At 41.3% G+C, this 21,354-nt stretch overlaps 1 protein-coding gene across 5 annotated transcripts in view; it reads right to left on the bottom strand.

Annotated features, from left to right (window-relative positions):
- Window positions 1-4,489: 4,489 nt before the first annotated feature.
- RHBDD1 (rhomboid domain containing 1) overlaps window positions 4,490-21,354 on the bottom strand; it is a 29,263-nt gene continuing 12,398 nt past the window's right edge. For all 5 annotated transcript variants that reach the window (XM_064721435.1, XM_064721434.1, XM_064721432.1 and 2 more), the window contains exons 5-7: window positions 20,990-21,040; window positions 15,821-15,943; window positions 4,490-6,654 (exon numbers count right to left, since the gene is read on the bottom strand). In XM_064721435.1, coding sequence (XP_064577505.1) covers window positions 6,542-6,654; window positions 15,821-15,943; window positions 20,990-21,040 — 287 coding nt within the window. In that variant the 3' untranslated portion in view covers window positions 4,490-6,541. The remainder of the gene's footprint in view (window positions 6,655-15,820; window positions 15,944-20,989; window positions 21,041-21,354) is intronic.

Here is a 21,354-nt window from a genome sequence, read left to right as displayed (position 1 = left end):
CTGCCCAGCTGCTTCACCCCCCAGCAGGACAGGAAAGAAAACAGGAGGAGAAAGAGCAAGAAAACTCATTGGTGGGCATATAGATGGGGAAATCACTTCCCAAGCACTGTTGGGGGCTAAATAGACTCAGCTCGGGGAATTCAGTTTATTATTTTGGAGGAAAAGTTGACAAACTCTAATATACCTTTCCTCCAAGTTTCCCAGGGTCAGCTCAAGTCCAGGCCCTGCTCTGCTCCCTTGTTACCACAGCAAGTGCCATCAGACCCTTCAGTGAGGCAGGGGGCAGCCAGAAACATCTTGGACAGGTGTTGTTCCAGGTACAAAGTGGCTTCTCTGTGCTGCACCTTCCTTCTCACTCTCCTCCTGTGCTCTGACATTGTTCCTCTGTAGGCTGCAGCCCTTTTGTGGCAGTACCAGCACTGGCACAGGTCATTCCCAGAACTACATTATCATGTGCAACAGTTTAAGCAAAACTGATCCAGGGATTCTTTCACCTTTTTCTGAGTTTGGCTGGTTCGTGAGCACCAGAGGAAAACAAAAGCAGTATCACAACAGTGAAACCCCAGAATTCATACAGTCCATACATTTTTTGCCTGTATTTAAGGGAAATTAAGCAAATCTTTTATCCATTAACCCAGGCAGCTCACTTGTTTGGAAAGGATCTCCCTAAAGCTTTAAAGCACACTCTGGAGCAGACTGAATGTGCTCTGCACCACACCTGCCCTGGGCACACAGGGCCAGCCTGCAGGGACTGTGCCAGCCCTCCAGCACAGCGTGCGGGGCCACACCAGCAGCTTTCAGCAATGCTCTGACCTGTACCTTCATCCAGATTCAGGGCACAAACCACAACCATCTGGGAGTTTGTTTCTGTTATTCCACATGGCCACCTCACACTGATGTCCCAGACTGACTCCCAGTCCTTACAAACAATCCTTAAGTAACTTGTAACTCCACTCAGTGGCCATCCACAGACAGATGCTGCACAGATGAGGACTTCTGTTCTAAGGCTTGACTTGCATTAGAACTGTCTGAGCAAGACAGAAAACAACCATCCAAGGCCATGGGGAGGAGCTGTAATGGGGAACAATTGTTTGCAAGAAAAAGGATCTCTTCAAAGCCAGCTGTGAGAAGCAGCAGTCAAGCAAGGACCGAGTGAATTAGTCTTCAAAACAATAAAAAAATTCAGTCAGCTCTGGTAAGAACTTTCCAGCAGGTGAAGCAATTGCTGCATCAAACAGGGGATCTATTTCATGACTGGATCTGATTTCAGAAATCAGCATTTTAAACTGACCAAACAACATAAACAGCTGCTGAAATTCTGCCCACCTGAACCATCTGGAAAACTAGCCAGGTGCAGAAAAAAATCCCCATCAGCACTCCAACAGATGCTGCTCCATATTCATATTTAACAGCTTTCCCCTTTTGTAGTCACTTCATCCAGATGTTCCAGAAGGTACTGGAAGTTCAATTAGAGGTGACATTTTGTAAGTGCAAAGTAAAAACAACTCTGTATTTATCATTCTGGAGTGAACCTGTCCAACAAAGTCAGTTCCTCCATGTAAGGCAGCTCATACACCTCACAGCACAGCTCCCCTTGTGCTTGACCACACACTGCCCCACTGCTTCACAAAAGAAGACAGGCTTGAGCTTCGTGGGATTTGAAATTCCACATATTGAAATGTTTTCCACAGATTCGCTGAATTAGAAATGCAGAACATGTGAGACAAATTCCCAACCAAGTCCTAATGGAAGACCCACAGTAAGGTACCACCCTACAGACTCTCTGCTGTGTCCCTGTCTGTTACTCCTGATTGGTTTCTAGCAAGATTTGGAATGAAGCACTCAAATCCCAAACTCACATCAGGTTCAGCTTGGCAAAACAAGGTTTCAGTACCCAGGAAAACAAGAACTTTTCCAGAATTTAGTCTTCCATGCACATGGCAAACACCACTACAAAGGGGTATTTTCATTGAAGTGGAGAGTAAACTTTCTCATGGGCAGAAATCAATTAAATTCTGATGGGAAGTAAAAAAATTAAAAATGGCTACTCTGAGGCAGTTGTAGCTGTAGTCTGCTTGACTCTGCACATCTGCATTTTAAAACTACAAAACAAATTAGCATTTTAGAATGCTGTGATTCTATTGTGCTTAAATGTTTAAGATGTGTGTAAGAAAGTGAAATAGATGCAATAAATGGTACCAGATGTTACAGAAGTTTTGGCTACAGACAGGTTGTATCTCTGCATAGAGGATGTCACAACAGCCTTCTCAGCTGCAGAACTTCATATGTAAATACTTTATAATTGTAAGTCAGCAAAGAGGTCATTCCATACTCACTAATATTGGATGGATTTAGGGGCTGTTCTTTCACTTGTTCCATGCATAAGGAAGGAAAACAGGGATTCACAGGACCCCGTAGCTGCACACCAATCTCTCTTAAATGATCCCTGGAAAGAATGGTTTGGTGAAGGACCAGACCTAAACCAACATTCTGCACCAAGGCAAGCACATTTACTGCTGACCTGCCCAACAGCCCTGAAGGAGTACCTGTTTAACCTGCTGCAAAGAGACAGAAGAATGAAATTCTGGAATATCTCTAGCTTATTTGGAAAGTTCACTATCTACATGTTTAGAAATCTTTTGCTTGCACTCCTTTTGCTGCAAATTAGGCCAATTTCTGCTGGTAAATAGAAAGAGAGCTGAGCTTACTGCTGTTCTCATGCAGCAGAAGAATGCTGTCATACATATCCTTGATCTGCTCTTTCACTAACCCAATTGCTTTATTCATCCCAGCAGATCATATAAACAAAAATGCCCAAACCATATTAGAGTTGTGTGAAAAACTGTCTGAGTTTCTCCAGTTTTCCCAGCTCCTGAAAGAGTAAATGAGTATCAGAATTTATTGTAAGACTTTCTAGAAAGCTTGACACTCCTTCAGAAGCAGCTCCTACAACTGAAAGCTCAGAAGTGTTAATATTTTCTTGCCTTCTGAAATCTGGTAACAAGTAAGAAATAACCATTTTTTTTAATATAGGAAACAATGAGAAGCTTATAATAAACCCATGCAATAATTCTGTCCTTCATGTCTGCACACTCCAGAAGCCACAGCACAAACACCAGGATCTGCTCACCAGCTGTTGTGTGGAAGCACGATCCACATTCCCTCAGTGCTGAACCAAAAGGGGCACAATTCCCCAGCCATGGAATCAGAGGGGAAAATGAGAGCAATCCCCATTCCCAGCCCCTCCCAGCAGCAGGGAGGGCAGCTGGATCCAAACTGTCCCAAACTGTTCCCTCCTCCATGCTGGGCCATCTCCACCCTCGCACCTCTGGAGAGAGGCAGCAGCTTCAAAGGTTGAGCAGTTCTCTGTTATTGTATAACAGCATATATACACTTGGCACACAGGGGTATCATCATTAGACAGAGCAAGGGATGGCCAGAGAAAGTTACTTTAGTCCTGCAGGCAAAAAAAATAAGGCAAATCTGCTGTCCTAAAGTGGCCAGTTCCTTCACTATCTCCTACTACACCCTATATGCCTATGCAAATACTGTTTTCCTGGTATTTTAAGGGACATTTTTTCCCTTTAGGAAAAGTGGTGCTGCCAGGGAAATCAGCACACTGACACAAAACCACAGAATTTGCCTGTGCTTAAAGACAAGATTGAAGAGGGAAAAGAATTTTAGAAGCTAAACACAGTTCTTTCATCACATCTTAATTCTGGGCTGTGAGAAGCCCTTATTAACAGTAATATGTTAGGTCATTCAACCATTAAATTTCAAGAATGTGCCCATTAACAAGTCTGCTGATTAGGATTAATTAGGGAGTGGAATTTCTTACATGGTACCTGATCACAGAGTTCAGAGGAAGTACAAACAACTCACAAGAAATCACAGCTCCTACAACAAAGGAATCAAACTGCAGATGCTGAAATATTTTATACAAAGCTACGTTTGCTCCAAGAGCCCTTGAGGCAGTCAGGCAGTGACCAGGGCCAGAGGAGAAGCAAGGTCCAACACTTACCTGGGTAGCTGCCCTTAATTTTTGTCCCTGAAGAGACCAAGTGCAACAGAGCACTCTGGGGACTCATCTGCCACCTCTGCTCTCAGCACTGCTCTGAAAACTGACTGATGGGGGCTTTCATGGCAAAAATCCTGCTGAGGACCCACAGAATGGTTTGGGTTGGATGGGGCCTTTAAAGGCCATCCAGGCCAACCCACCTGCAATGAGCAGGTGTTAATAAACCTTCCAAACACTGTACATACCAGAACTTTTCAGTAATCTAACTCCAAAGCTTTCCCTAAATTAAAAAGAAACAAAGTTAGTCCCAATACAATCAATCTACCCCCTTGGTATCACAAATCTTAATTTCTAACAAAATAGCAGTAGCTCTGTAATTTAAAATATACACTTTATTAATTACTATAATTAAAACCAAACAGCTTTAAATGTTAAAAAAATATTTATTTCAATTCTGTATACAAAAAAAAGTCAAAACAACAGAACATTTATTAGTACTGAAAATTTTTGTGAATATTTAATGGCATGTATGTCCAAGTTCACTTTACAAAACCAAGTGCTTATAAATTGTAATCAGGTTTTTGATTTTCCTTAAGTATCTTTTTTACCTGACTAGCAGCACATCCTGTGCTTTTAAATAAGAAAAATATCAGAGTTTAGCACACACAGTATGTTACACTGAAACTTTTGACCAGAGCATTAAAGGATTTCTGAGGAACCAATGCTACATCCTTCTCATTTACATCTGATTATTACCTGCTGAGAAAAGTATACAGGTTTTTGAGACTTATTTTCAGTGAACATAAAGTTGGCCTTCTATAAACGTGTCTGCTGTTTAATCTACGGCTATTGCATATATACAAAATCAACCAAGCCCAAGAACACATCAGAAATCAGCGTTCTGTCTGTAGCTGGATTCCCACTGCAGTTGTGCCTGTTGTGTCCCAAAACCTCGAGCCCAAAGTCTGCATCCTGATATTGTGCTTTTCCCAGCAAGCAAGAGCTTCCCTTACATACATTAGCTACAAACAGAAAGGGCAGGTACTATTTATTGAAAGAACACAGTAAAAAATTTCCTTTCAGGATATTTTTCTGTATGAAATACACAGCACTGTTTTTTATATTAAAAAAATAACCTCATAGAAAAGTAGACTTCATAAAGCACAGGTTGGTGAAACCCTTAAACTGCTTATCCTAATCCTCACTCCATCAGTGCTGATGAGGAGAATCCAACAGGTCTGTGTCAAAAGCCAATAACCAAATTATTCTTCTGCAGCCACACCGCTCTGCAACAGATTTACAGGAACATCCCCAAGTTCTTTCATTCTGAGGATAAAATGCCTGGACAAGGAGTGATTTTCATGGTGATACTGGAAACCAAAGCCCTCAAGGTTCATCAGTTAACATTAAGAGGCAGCAGTGCCATAGAGAGGACAGACTTATGTGGAGGGTGTGCCCAGTGGGACAACTGAGCTCTCAGGTCTCCTGTCAGCTCCTCTGGCTGGGTAAGGAAATTCTCAAAAATGAACAATTCAAGGTAGCCTGTGTTTAGGTGTGATCTCCACAAGTCTACAAACTCTCAGCTCTGAGATTGGTCTTCAAACAAGATAAATATAGAGAAATAGTGGAATTTTTAAAGCTGCATGAACAGCATATACAAAAGAAAACTTCCAAGCCTTCTTAGAAAGGGAAACAGACATTTCAAAAATATTAGTAAATAAATATATACTGTGTATGGCATAGCCACCTACCTTTACAGAAATCTCCTAATAAATTATTGCAGCTCTGTAAAGGGCAGCAGTTTTTGATTTAAAACATAAATATTAAGAAAGGCTTTATGAAAACATAAGTAGTAACCACTCAGTTTTATCTCATCCAAGTTCTAGATAATATGATGTCAGGAAGACTGCCACACTGAAGTTTGTATTGAAAAATTCCTTGGTAAGGACAGCAGGGGAAGGATAGCTGCAACTATTTGTCTGCTCAAGAGCTTAAGCCTAGATTCACATAACCCAGCTACTGTCATCAAACCAATCTTTTCAAGTGGCATTTCACATGGTAATCCCAAAAAATGAACTGGTCATCAGAGATAAATGAGAAAGGTTTGTGAGGAAAAACTGCATAGTTTCAAAGTTACATAGAAAACGTAACATTTCAGTTGCAATGGAAGAAGAAAACCTGTTGTCTGAGAACATCAGCAGTCAAGAAGCTGAGGAATTCTTAAAGCTATACAAAATAATTTAAGGAAAAAAAGACAGTTTGAAAAAAACATCAGTCTTCTTCCATTTAAGGTGCATTAAGATGGAGATGGCCAAAGATCACATATTTATTCCTATCTCACATGGTTTTTATTCAAGTTCCAACTTTGAGTTTGAACCCACAAAATTCTATGCAGTTTTGCAACAAGTAGTAAAAATAATGGAAAAATATTATAAATTATTCTGTAAATTACAGATTACAAATAAATCTGTAAATATTTTGGTAAGCCTGAATAGCACTTTACATCAACACCTGCCAACTTCATCATCTGTCAAATCTACGAAGCCTTCGCCTTCTCATGTCCTCTTCTGAGTTCTCAGGTGGAAACCAAAACCCATAAGGCCGCTGCCCATGATTGTGTGTTCCTCCACCAACATCTACAAGACACAATGAAAAACAACTGTTTTTTTGGTCTGTAATAGGAGAAAAATGCACATATACCCTGTAAGCCAAAGTGTCACAACACAAAGGAGACAGGGAATTGAATGCTTTCAAATCTGATGGTTTCAGGGCAATTACCAAGTCCAGAAACTGCTCTGAAAAACAGACAAATAAAAAGAAAACCAAAACCAGAAAACTCTCCCAAACAATAAAGCTACCACCACCCAAAAAAACCACCCCAACCCAACAAGAAAACCAAACCAAACAACAAACCACAACAAAAAGAACATGTAACAAGTATTAACCAGTTAAGAATAACAAGTATTAACAAGTATTCGCATTTTTCACAATCCCTGCTTTTCACAGCAAACTCCAGAATGTTAAACTATTTCAGTGTCCTCAGCAGTTGTTTCTGCTAAAAGCAGCTTTTGTGTTTGCTTTTAGTACCGATCCAACATGTGCAGCCCCACAGCAGATGCACACACAGCTCCCACCCCAGCTGGCAGCAGTTCCACCAGGGAAGGCCACGCAGCAGCCCAACTGTAGTTTAGTAACTGATTTTTAAATAATCATAATTAAGTTACTTGCACTTTTTAAAAAATTCTTTCCAGTAGTGAAATTGTCAACTAAATAACAAATTTTCCTATAAAAACATTTATTTTTCTATACAGCATCCCAGGTTAATTTTTATTTAAGAAAACAGATACCACTCACACAGTTAAGACAATTCTTGGCATAGTCCCCATAAAATATGCTCAACACTTCAAATATACATGTGCTTTAATAATCACTAGTAATAGAATGAGGTGCTATAAAAAAAGATGAAAAATGCTTTTTTATATATTGACCCAAAAATAGAAGGCTACACAATATATTTTGACAAGCTTTAGGTTGAAGAAAAGATTTTTTTTACATCAAACAATATGGGGAACAGCAAAGTCTGGATATCTTAAACAAATCTATTTGTATCTGCATGTAGATATTTAAATTATCCTGTTACCTAAAATAGTTCCCTGACACCTTTTTTCTTTTAATTACTGCAGAAATATTAATGAAATCACACCTTCGTCTTATCAAAATATTTATAAGCCACAGTATTCAGAAATGGTAATTAGGCCACTGCTACTACTGAAACACCACCTGACATCTGTGCAAGAAACCAACACAGGCTTTTCAACACATCAGCAAAAGCAAATGAAAGACTAATGGAATCTAAGCCTGCATTCAAAGGACATGGAAAACTGCAACAACACTGGGTGATAGACAACACCAAAGGATATAGCAAAACAAACTTAGAGCAAAACATTAACCCTTCCATGGCATATTTTACAAATTCATTGTGAACTAGAACCACATTCTGAGAATACAGAAGACTGAGACCTCCATCCCTACCCTCTCACTCTGTGCAGGAGTTTCTTTTGTTACTTAAGTTCACAATTAAAGCACTCTGGAGCAGAAGAAAAATGCTGTAATTGCAACAGATGTAACTACACCTGTATTAATGCAAGGCCACATGTCCGGTTTTATCTCGGCTGTTTGAGGGGCCTGGAAAGGCCCAGGGTGGCCTTGGGGCACCCGCGTATCGAAAGACGAGAAGAGGCTTCAGTTCTTCTTTCTGGTTTTATGTTTATTAATTGTTTATCTAAAAGATGTTCTTTCAGCCACCAGAGATCTGCTCAGCAGTCAGCCATGGGCACACTCCGTCGTCCCCCTGACCGCCACGTATCTTTATACCCCTAGTTACGTATACAATATTTATCATTTTTCCCCAATACCATCTATTGTTATAACTCGGTGTACTCTTAGTAATAACCAATAGAAAGGTGCCACCGTGGCCAAAGAAGATGGAGGAGAAGAGGAAGAAGGAGGAGGACAGGACACACCCCAATTCCTCCATCTTACTCCTCTAAACCCCCCTGTACATAAATCTTAAACCTTGTGTCTCACCCTCTAATTAACTAATCCCTTCACCATTCACCCGGTGAAGCCCTCATCCTTGTCGTCTCCTGTGCAGGGTTAAAGTCCTGCCACCAGACACTTCTGGCAACATTCCAGGAGTCCCGAGACCCCCAAGCTGGTCTCGGAGGCTCAGCATCTCAGGGCTGAGATTTTGAGATCCGACATCTCCCCCTTCTGTTTGCCCCAAGAAAACCTCTTTTACAATCCGATTCATGGCATCTGGGACGACATGGATGAGGACTAGGAAAGCTATTACAATATAAAATCCTAAACTATTAAAACATAAAATCCTACCCTTAAAATTCTTCTCCAAATGGGAGAAATGTCAAAGAAATCTGCCAGCTGATCAATATATGATCCTTTGTCAGTTTCCCCTGTAATAGGTAAATTTACCCCATTGCTTATTGCAATTCAAGACTTTAAGGAGAAAACCTCCCAGTCTTTCGTTCTTATACAGAAATATTCAAGACCCCAAAGAGAAAAAACCCCCCAGAGTCTTTCGTTTCTCTTGTTTCTCTTCTGAGTTGTCCTTTGCAGTCTGAGTCCCGACTTTTGTCTGAGTATTCGTTTCTTCTTATATCTTGTTGAGGAAAATCGCTGGATAGTTGCAGACTTGTTACGAAATGATGCTGTAGCTCTGCTGACAACTGCCTCTTTGTTCCGCGATTGTTGCTGTTTGCAAGCTTACTTGAGACCGGGGTTACCTAGTTTTTGATTCAACTGACAATAGGGTTAGAAAACACACAAGCCTCCCCAGGAGGGGAGAGGCTTGGGACTCCGAGGGTTTTTACCAAAGGCACCAAGTCTGGAGAGGGCCCCTCCTCGCCTGAGACGTCACCGGGGGTCTGGCCCGCCCCCGCCCGCGCTCGGCGCATGCGTGCTTTCCGAGCCGCCCTCTGTCTCTCCCGAGGTAATTTTTTCCTCTCCCTTTTTTTTCCGCTTCTGAATTTTCCCCCTCGGTCTGCTCCTGACTGTCTCCTCCTCCTCCGACGCTGTGTGTGTGTGGCCTTTCGTCAGTGTGTGCGGCCCCCCCCGCCGGCACCCGCGCCCGCCGCGACTCGCTCCGATCTGCGTCCCGGGTTTTTTGCGTCACAACCGCGCGCCCCCTGCGTCTCCCGGCAGCCTTTCTGGGATTGCGCAATTTCCCCCATGCCGCTGCCCATGTCGGACGCCCCTGCTGCGCTGGCATGTGACTTCTGCCCCGGGTTCTTGCGAGTTTTGCCTGCCGCGCGCGTTTCTGCTACCTTGCCGGCCCCCGGGGCCGCTGCACCCCCCGGCCCTGAGCTTAGCAAAGCCGTATCTGAACACGCGTCTTTTGTTTTTTCTTCAGCCGCGCTCCCCGCCTGCTCCGCCGCAGCCTGGCTTCCCTGCTCCGTTGCCGCTGCATCGCGAGAAAGCGCCTCCCCCGATCCCTTTTTCTCCCCCCCCTGCTCTCCCCCCTCGGTCCTGAGTCCTCCATGCTCTCTGGGCTTTCTGGACGCTTTTTGGGAGTTTCCCAGGGTTTCTGGGTTTTGGGACCGGGTATTTTAATAATATTTCTTGCTCTTTTTCTGCAAGAGCATTTTCTTCTCGGCCTTTTAAGGCCAGAGCTAATAATTTTTTCCTGGAGCCTTGCTCCCCTCTCTCTTTCAGAGAGTCCCCCCCCGGACGTCTGCTGCGTCTCGGGGTTATTTCTTCCTGGCCTTTTAAGGCCAGAGCTAATTTTTTCCGGAGTCTTGCATTGCTCCCCCCTCTTTTGAGGGCCCCCCCCGGACGTCTGGTGCGTCTCGGGGTCTTCCTTCCTGGCCTTTTAAGGCCAGAGCTAATTAATTTTTGTATGTTTGTGTCACACCTTATAAGGTGGACAAAATTTCCCGTTGTTCCTGGGAAGGTGTGCCCCCATGTTCTTATTTTCAGGCTTTCTTACCAAATCTGTCGCCAGAGCAGTCTGGACGTCTCGATCTGTCCAGCAGATCACGAGAGGTGGACCCAGGGCGCCTTCTGGTTCCAGTCCGGGCTGTTCTGCTACGAATATTCTTCGGCAGAAACTGAGAGGTGGATTTCTCAGTGACTGCTGGTTTTTTGCAGTCTCTGCTGGCTTTTTTTTTTTTTTTCTCTTCTTCTCTCTTTTTTCTTCAGGGCTTTGAAGGTGGTGGTGCCCCCCCCGAAAGGTTGTGGTGGTCAGAGCTCACCCAGTGGAAGCCAAATGTCCGGTTTATCTTCCCCCGAAAGGTTGTGGTGGTGGAGCCCAGCCAGGGACCGCCAAGTGTCCGGTTTATCTCACCCCGAAAGGTTTTGGTGGTGGAGCCCAGCCAGGGAACGCCAAGTGTCCGGTTTATCTCGGCTGTTTGAGGGGCCTGGAAAGGCCCTGGGTGGCCTTGGGACAGACCGCGTATCGAAGGACGAGAAGAGGCTTCAGTTCTTCTTTCTGGTTTTATGTTTATTAATTGTTTATCTAAAAGATGTTCTTTCAGCCAGCAGAGATCTGCTCAGCAGCCTGCCATGGGCACACTCTGTGCCGTCCCCCTGACCGCCACGTATCTTTATACCCCTAGTTACGTATACAATATTTATCATTTTTCCCCAATACCATCTATTGTTATAACTCGGTGTACTCTTAGTAATAACCAATAGAAAGGTGCCACCGTGGCCAAAGAAGATGGAGGAGAAGAGGAAGAAGAAGAAGGACAGGACACACCCCAATTCCTCCATCTTACTCCTCTAAACCCCCCTGTACATAAATCTTAAACCTTGTGTCTCACCCTCTAATTAACTAATCCCTTCACCATTCACCCGGTGAAGCCCTCATCCTTGTCGTCTCCTGCGCAGGGTTAAAGTCCTGCCACCAGACACTTCTGGCAACATTCCAGGAGTCCCGAGACCCCTAAGCTGGTCTCGGAGGCTCAGCATCTCAGGGCTGAGATTTTGAGATCCGACAGCCACAGAAGTGTTACATTAAACATTCTCACTTGATTTTTCCTCTTCTCTGAAGTTATGACCTTATTTTTAGGCTAGATAACATGATTTGCAAGATAGTCTCTGTAAGAGTCAGGAGGAATATATGAAGCTACCAAACTGAAATATGCAATTAGGTCTGATAAGAAGAGCATAGCAAACGAATAGCAGAGGTATCACAAAGCAGTATGTCTGTATTATTTTTCATGCCAGCTTTAGTTGTGTTAAAGAACAATCTAGAACATTTCAGTTGAACAGCTTACCATTTCCAGTATCACCATCTGTCCTGGCACTACTGAGTGTGGTATCCATACAAGAACCAAACTATCCAAACACTGAAATAGCCATACAAAGAACAGACACTCCTCATTTCTACAATCTGTTACTTCTGGAGAGGCTTTGCTGTAGAAGGCAATGAGGTAATTTCTTTTGAACCCAGCAAGGACCACACAGTTAACCAAAACAGAGAACTCTGATCTGGATATTTGATCAAATGTCATAACAACTTCCAACACTTGCTTGGCTTTCATTTTTACCAGTTTTATACAAATTGTCTCCTCCATAAATAGTATAGCCCTGCTAAATAAGTTATAACCACAGAATATTATTAAAGCTTACCAACCAACACTTGGGTGTGCTACAGATCACATACAGTGCAATATATTGAACACCTGACTTGCCTTGCTTTTTAATGCAAAAACATCAATGTTTAAAGTGCTCTATTTAAGAAAATGGGAGTTCTCTTAGTTGATAAACATCCATTTTTTTTTCCACAGAAGCAATGATGCTGGAAAAGACCTTTGAGATGATGGAGTCCAGCCTATGACCCAACACCCCTTGTCTGGCAAACTCTGGCACTGACACCACATCCAGCCTTTTCTTAAACACCTCCAGGGACAGGGACTCCACAACCTCCCTGCACAGCTCATTCCAAGGTATTTTTGATACATTTGGAGGTAGAAGCAGCAAACTGGAAGGCAGCAAGAAGCCAGAGTCAAAAACCCAGTGTTGCTTTACTCATTTCATCTCTTCCAGCCAATGAATAGTGAAGCCTTTAGGTCTAATCAAACTCGCTCATGATTCACTGAGTTGTACAGAGAATTTTAAGGAAAGGCAGGGCAGGCATTTTTCCTCCTTTCTTACTTCAGCAGGACTAGGAGGCTTCCAGAAAGAGCTGAGACACACAAAACATAGCAACCTTTTCACTGTTTTGTGTTTCACTAGAAGTCAGACAGAAACTACAACTGAATAAAAAATATAAAGTGGCAAAACTGCTTTTATTCTTTCCTGCCCTTCCCTCTGCAAAATGCAGACATGCTATACAGTCTGAGAGCTTTGGCTTTTGGTACTTATCACTGCCCCATTTTTCCTGCTCAGCTCCAAGCAGACCACATTCATTAGCCTTTGCTATTGTTTCTAGCACAGCCCTTGCAGCTTCTGTCAATGTATGAAAATTTTGTCATGCTATGAAGCAAACTATTCATCCTGTCAATGTGTCTCATCTACAGACTTGAACATAAACTGGTGAAGAAGACTGATGGAATTAACTACTGTTTCTGTGCTATGCTTTGGAACAGCTGACAAATGAAAAATCAAATTAGCAGGGAAGTAGCTGAGGGTAATGAGTTCAGAAGGAAAGTAACATACACTGAATCCAGACAGAGCTGGATTGTAACAAGAGCAAGCCAGAACAATCTTGAACAGTCTCTGTCTCTCTCTTGTTTTTAAAAGAAGATGGTAAAATTGAGAAATACACAAAACCATTCCCTCTACAAAAGTCTGATAATTTGTTTTGGTTAGGAGAGGAAATGGCTAACGACAATCTTTAATCCATTCATACTTAAAACAAACTCTTTTTGAAGTAACAATTTGTTAAAAGCACACTGGTACATTTTTAGAACCCTAACCCTAAATCCTGACTCTAAACCTAACCCAAACCCTGGGGATGCCTTTTGCAGCTGCAGCGAGCCTGGAACTCTGGGCTCTGTGGTTTTCAAAACCCTAACCCTAGGTGTAACCCTAACCCTAGGCACTAAATTCAGCCTAGGCCCAAGGCTGTTTGCAAGGAAAAGGCTTGGCAGCCCCAGCTTCTCAGTGCCACCCTCAGCTTCTCTGTGTGTCACCCACTGTCCCCTCTCCCTGCTCCTCCCTCAAGCCCCCACAGTGCCCCTCAGCCTCTGTCATGCCCCAAAAGGACCCTAAAAAAACCCTATCAATTCCCTAAAAAAGCCCTAGTTCTCAAACTGCCCTAAACACCCCACAAAAACCTAAAAATAGCCTCAGAATACACTAAAAATACCCTTCTTTTAAAAAGTCCCTAAACACCCCTAAAAATCCCTAAATAGTCTTAAAAGACCTCTAAGAATACCCCAAAAAGCTTTAAAATGCCCTGATAAAAAAGGCTAAAAAATTCCCTCAGAAACCCTAGAAATCCCCTAGTCCTAAAAAGTTCTCCATAGACCCTCAATACTCTTCAAAAAGCCCTAAAAACTTTTAAATAGCCCTAAAAAAGCCCCAAGGATACCCAAAAACATTCCTAACAACTCCAATTAGTAGTAAGACAGCCCTTAAAACACCCTAAAATAATTCTTTTAAAACTCTGAAAAAACCCTAAACATTCCCAGAGAATTCCTAAAAAACTCCTGCAAAAAAAAACCCCTAAAATATCCTAAAAATCTCTGAAAAAAAAATATAATGAGAAAGTCTTAAATTAATTGTGATACCTGCTATTACAACCTATTTAAAATTATTTTATCTAATTTTTTGTCATGTTGAGTACCTGTTTCATCATCTATGTAATTACAAGAATCCCTGAATGTTCACACTTTAGGGAAAACATCGTGTTCAAAGGATAGTGCTCATTGAAGCTAATTATTTTTCAAACTAACTGACAGGGAAGAATATCCTAATTGCCCATTAGTACAGTAAATTTCATCTCTTCCTTTGTGTCCCTGAAACAGGTGTGATCAGTGACATGCTCTGGATCATGTTCTTTGTGAAACAAGACATCTGCCTATAGGCAAACTGAACCTTTACACAGCTTGTTTGAGGAAGTATTTTAAGAGCTTAAATCTTAGGTCTCACCTGTCCAAACTAAAAAGTGTTATAGCAGGCAGGAGAAAAGTGCAAAATAAAGCAAGATCCCTACGTATGTGATCACATCAATTCTACTGGAAACAGTATATGATTATTACAGTGGCCTTAGACGGTCACTGTGGTGAGAGAAGGACGAGAATCTTGTTTCTTGATCAGAAGGCTTGATTTATTCATATATATATATATAATACATTATAACTATACTAAAAAGAAGAGAAGTTGCAGAGAGCTGCTCAGCTAAGAATAGAATAGAAGGAATGAATAACAAAGGTCTGTGTGCAGGGAATCTGTCCCTGAGCTGCTCCTGTGATTGGCCTTTAATGGTACACATGGAAGATGAGCCAATCACAGGGACACCTGCTACATTTCACAGCAGCTGATAACAATTGTTTACATTCTTCTTCTGGGGCTCTGCTTCCCAGAAGATGGACAAATGTGAAAGAAAGGATTTCTATGAAAAAATGTCTGTGACATATGATGGTACCTTTTCATGCTTCACTTGCCTGTGAGGCTCACAAACTGCAACCAGCACTGAAACCAGGCATTAGCAGAGTGTTCAGAAATGCTGCTTTGGGCAGGGAAGCTTAAAGTGAAATTTGGTTCCACAGCAATCTACTAGTGAGGAACTCGTGAAATTCATTCTTGTGTTTCACCAAAGGACATTGTCAAAAAAACACATTCCCTCTGATAGCACAAAACTTACCTTTGTTCAAAACCACAAGGGGATAAAAACAATACATCTTACCTGGAGTGTTGGAGATTATTTAAGGCTACAAATGAAAGTTGCAGGTGTTTCAAAGTCATACATGTAAGCTTTTAAAGTGCATACCGTCTACTTAAATCTTATCACTCATTCATATTCAGTTTTCTTGACAGTTTCAAAAAACTCCACAAAAATGGCTCATGCTTTCAAGTAACATCTCAAAATGCTTAATATTAAAAGGAAGGATTTTTTTCCTCAAACTCAGTGTTAAAACTTATGCAAAATATCATCTTAAAAAGACAGTAAAATAGACAATATCCTTTACAATAAAGCTCATTTTATATCAATTCCTTCCCAAAATGACAAGATATGTCCAAAAATAAGTCATGGGGAATACATCTTATTTCCCTCCTAAGTCCCTTCCAGTATGAGTCATAACTTAAGAGATAAAAATGCAATAAAATTCCTACCTCTTTCATTAAGACTGTTTAGCACTGCCCTTTCAAGCTGTTCCTCTTCAGTGAGCCCACCTGTATAATCAAAGTAGCTCCTTGGAACTCTGTGTTGATAATCTGGATAATAGCCATAATACTCTGTAAAACAAATCAAAAAATAAAATCAATTGCTGCTACTCAGTAAGTGGGAAATTAGATATTATCTTCCTGCTATCTTTCTTCCACAAATTGTTTTAATTTGGGAAAGAAAAAAATTATTAGGGTTCAATTACTTATACAATATATGCCATAAATTAACTTCTAATTTACAAAGCCACAGCATAGTAACAGGAGGGAAAAAAAACAACAAGAGAAAAAAGATGGACCAAACATCTCAATTTTTTATAACTGTAAAAGTAAGTGTCATAGAATTGCTATTACTAACAAGTTTCAGACAGAAATTGAAAGTCAGTTTTCCTCATCTCCTTTTAACATTTAGTTGTCAATATTTGGAGACCTTACTGCTATCACCAGAACACAAACCTGGTACTGTTCAGGCTTTTTCTCCCCACCTCTCCTCCCCTTTCCCCCAGGGCCCACAAAACAATGTCATCATGAATTCCAGACATCTTTGGACCCAGAGAAGTCACAGGAAAAGTGTAGGATCTCAGCACCTCAGGACCGAGGTGCCGAGTCACCGAGACCACCCTTGGGATGCTCGGGAGTCCTGGAATGTTGCCAGAAGTGTCTGGTGGCTGGACTTTGATCCTACACAGGAGACGACACCTGTATGAGGATAGGAGGATTTCACTGGAGTGAATGGTGAAGGGATAAGTTAGTTAGAGAGTGAAACACAGGGTTTAGGATTTCTGTACAGGGGGGTTTAGAGAAGTAAGATGGAGGAATTGGGGCGTGTCCTGTCCTTCTTCTTCTTCTCCTCCATCTTCTGTGGTGATGGTGGCACTTTGGGATTGGTCATTACTAAAAGTGCACTGGTCAATGGTATTGGGGAAAAATGATAAATATTGTACACGTAACTTTGAGTATAAAGATAGGTGACCGCCCAGAGGGCAAGGAGTGTGCTCATGGCTGGCTGCTGAGCAGACCTCTGTCGGGCCGAGAGAAAATCTTTTAGATAAACAATTAATAAACACCGAGACCGAGAAAAGAACTGAAGCCTCTTCTCGTCATTTGAAGCGCGGGCTGCCCCAAGGCCACCCCGGGCCTTTCCAGGCCATCCAAACAGCCGAGAATCGGACAGAAAAGATTGCTGCAAATTCCTGCAGTGCTGTAGAGAGCTCCTGCTGTGCTCTGGCCCAGCTAAAGCTGCCCTGCCAAAAGCCAGCACAGCACAGACCCCACCAGTGTCCCTGTCACTGCTGCCAAACCTCCCTGGCCTCTGCACAGCTGGCCAAAACCAAGCACAGGCCATCGCCCACCCAAACACATGGGAGTCAAAAGGAAAAAATTCCTTGGCTGGAGAATTGAGCAACACTCTCTTCCTGCTAACAACACAATCTGATCTTGACTGAGCACAGAAAACCTAAGCTGAGAAAAATTATGGAAAAAAGTCACACTTTTCAACTGAGGAAAACTATGGAGAAAAGTTCAGTTTTCCTATTCAATTTCTGTATTTTCAAAATACAAAGCTTTTGTGATGTGTTCATTTCCAGAGAGCTGAACAAGGGATTTTGAAGAACCAAAGTACACAAAGGTTGCCAGTTTCTTCCAGCTGAGAGAAAATTATACAAAGGTTTTTCAAAATGAGAAAAGTGGAAATATTTTTGTATTAAACAAGTACAGCAGGCTATTTCCTTTTTCTTCAGATAATTAGCATCAATGATAGTCTTATGATCTTTCATTGGTTCTATCAATTCCAGGTGAAACTCGTGAAGTTTCTGTTGTTAGTAACAAATACAGATGACAAAGTGAGGACAAATAAATAACTTCTATTTAAAAATTATTTTGCTACAGAAAAAGATCCCAAGCTCTAGAATCTTTAGTCAAATAAAACCAGCAATACTGTCTTGAAAGTTATACAGAAAAAGCAGGAAAAACTGAAGAAAAGCATAACTGCACAAAGTTCTACACAGAATTATATATATTCCTCTGTATTTGCAAATATCCCCACATTGACTTTCCATAGACATGTACACATACACAGTAAACACACACATTCTGTCTTTTTCCAATTCTTTCTTGTCCTGGAACACAACTGACATCAGAAGATTTCTCCTACACCTGCAGTGAAATCTGACTGAGGGACAGCATTCAGCTGTTATGTCTGTACACTCCCCTCATTCTCCTCTGCTTTATGTTAATCTGAATCAACATTTTCTCAGCTATAAATTTATTTTCTGAAGGTTTCAAATCTTCATGCATGAAGAGGGTAAAAATCCTGCTACTAAAAGCATTAAATTATCTGATGAAAGCAAAAACATGCTGTATTTTAGGTTTGTTCTATTGTTGTAGTTTTTTCCATGTTTATGTTTCACACTGCCAGAAAGTTGTAAGTGCTCAGAAAGCTGTAATCTTTTATTTTAAAATGAGACACAGTTTGGTAACATTGACATGTTCAAGGTGTTCCTATTAATCAAAATAAATGTCCTAATCCTTTATTCATGAACTGCACTTAGAGAAAACCTAACTCAGCTACTAAATACTAAATGTGCTAAAATTACACTTAAAACCTTTCTTTCAAAGCTGTTTCCTTGTGCTGTTTCATAAAATCTACTCTGACCACAGCTTCATCTATTTTTCTACTTAAATTGGTATTTAAAGGCACATAGTAATAAATCAGCAATGCCAGAAAGTGAAAAAACTAATCAAGATATGCATCATTAGCCTATGACACTAGAGAGAGTTTTCTTCATTCACAGATGGCCAAATTTATTCCATATATCATACACCAAGCAAAAGGTTAAATCTTCCATTAAGACTTCTGCAAATAGGATGAAAGACAATTACAAAGTATGTGAACAGGGAATGAACACAACAAATATACATTTTCTTAACTGCAGTTGTAAGTCATTTTCAACAAACGGATTTGGTACAAAGAAGAAATTAAATGGTTATATCTAAAGGCAAATTTGGAGGACAGGATAATTCAGGTTAACTCTCTCTATCTCCCCTTTGTCCAAAAGAACTCAAAGTAATAGCATTTGAGGACTGCTCAAAACACACAAAAAATCCCAGACTTCCTTGTTGCCAGCATACCACAGCTTTTTTTTCCCTCCCCATCATGGCAGATCTACTGCATGAAATCTCTTCCATTTTCCCTACTTGAAAAGAACTGGAAAAGCAAACAGAAAGGGCTGTTGAGAATCTCTCTGCTGCTCCTCCACAAGAGGGGCCTCATACACCCACCCAAGCTCCCAGCAGCTGCTGTTTGTACAGGGGCTGTAACAGATCAGAGTTTAAATGTTGAGTACAAATTCTTATCTTCATTAGCTATTAAAAAGTTTTTTCCAATATAAATCTTTTGAGTTTCCCCCCACCCTGCTGTTCTGGGATACTGGAAGAAGGCTCAGTGTCTGTGAGCAGCTCCTGTACCTGGATGAGCCCCCTCCCCTGGGCTGGGACTGCCAGCCATGGCAACAGGTCCCTTGTGCTGTCACCTGTGCTTGCTGCACACGCTGCCTTCACCTCTCATTTCACTTCTCAGTAGTAATTGTTTTATTTCTTTACTGGCCTTTAGATCAAATGCTTTGTGACCTGAGAGTAAATGAGAGCAATGAAAATCCTGGGCAAATATATTTTTAAGTTGGAACAATCCCTCTTGCTATTGCTGAAGAAAGCAGACTAAGATCTTTTTTTTAGGAATTACAAAACAGATGTTTCAAAAATACTTAAGGGCCCAGAATCCTACTTGTGAGAACTATTTAATGTAATAATAAAATTGGAGATAGATCATGGAAGACAAAGTCCATCAGGGAGAATAAAAGTAGCTATAAACTTGGCTCAAAGTAAGCACATCTCAATTATAAAAGACTACACAAAATAAAAACCCCTGCCTGACAAAACATCAGAGAACAGTAACAATGATCAAATGTGAAATAGTTTCCTTATAAGCAACCAGACAGACTCCAACTTTCTGAAAGGAGGGGAAATATAGCCATTGTGAGTACAGGACTGAAGCCTGAAAAACCACTAAGGAAAGAAGTACATAAAGAATGAAGGTTTAGTCTCCCTCCCCAAAGAAGAATTAACGTGCATCAAATGAAATTAGCAGTTAGCAGGTTTAAGCCAAACCAAAAAATGACAGATTCTAAAGCAGGAACCACACTGTGAGTCTTTTCTGATGATGTAGGTGTTAAAAGTGTTCATGTTGACTCAAAGAGCTTTTGACAAATTGATGGAAGAAGGATCTACCACAGGCTATTAAAGACAAAATCCTCCCATAAAACTTCTTGCTGAGAACATCTTTAAGCCACAAGCCACTGCACACTGGCAGATATTTGAGAGAGTTATCACTATGCATTTATCCTGCTCTTCCAGCATAAATCACTGCAGGAGGTAAGAGATGCCAGGCTATGCATCCCTTAGCTCACATCCTACACCCAGAGCCCCTCTCCCAGCCCCTCCTGGCCCTCACAGACAAGGACCCCACCTATTATTGCTGCACACTCCACAGGCAATGATTCAGTGCTCTGCAGGAGAGGTGAATCAAAGGAGCTCCACTCAGTGCCACCATTCCAACCATCCATCTATCAACTGCAGATGGCCTCAATTCAGGCTGCTGAGGAGGGGCTTTGTGCACATAAATTACTTCATTTACAGAGAGGGCTCAAAGGAAGAAGATCCTTGTTTGAAGGGAAAAACCACCCTAGAATGGAACAGATAAATTTGCCAGATGAGGGCATATTTACCAAGGTCCAAAAGGCTGCTTTCAGTAGACACAATTTCCCCACTGCTACACCTTGTGCAAAAGGGATGATATTTCCCTGAGGTGGCATTTTAGGAAGTCGTGACCTTAATTTGAGGCTTAAGCCTCTTGTACAAAATCCATCCACACACTTGCCTGAAGAGGAAAGGTGAGAGATGCCCAGAGAAGTAATATAAGTTTAGCAAGTATATGTGTGCAGAATATTTTGTATACTCTGCATGTTTCCATTCACATAGCTCTCCTATAGGTTTTCTAATCATTAGCAGAAACTGTTCTTAAAGCTGGAGTAAGTTTTTGGTTAAGTGGACAAGAGTACATACCTGAATAGTAGTCCCTTGGCCTGTCAGGCTCAGTGAAGAAAGAAATGCCAGCTAAATAAAAGAATAACGCATATACTGTTAGAATTATCATATTTGGTTTATAGAATACAAAATTCAAATTTGAAGTACCCTCTCTTTAAGAGTTTGTTTCATAAGATACAGGCAGGAAATCAGTTATGGGTATCTGTGGATTGTTTTGGCATCAGTGAGAGAATATACTATTGCAATCTTGTATGTTCCAGATTTTATAGTAGAGTGCCATGTTCAAGCAACAGATCCATGTAGACTAGAAAAAAAGCAAACCAACCTCTAATGTTCTCCCAGAACACATAATGAACACTTTCTTTACTGAGAGTATTCATTAG

Source organism: Zonotrichia leucophrys, chromosome 9 (genome assembly GCF_028769735.1).
Source record: "Zonotrichia leucophrys gambelii isolate GWCS_2022_RI chromosome 9, RI_Zleu_2.0, whole genome shotgun sequence".
Classification (NCBI taxonomy): Eukaryota; Metazoa; Chordata; class Aves; order Passeriformes; family Passerellidae; genus Zonotrichia; species Zonotrichia leucophrys.
This window is presented reverse-complemented; position numbering and strand designations above follow the sequence as displayed.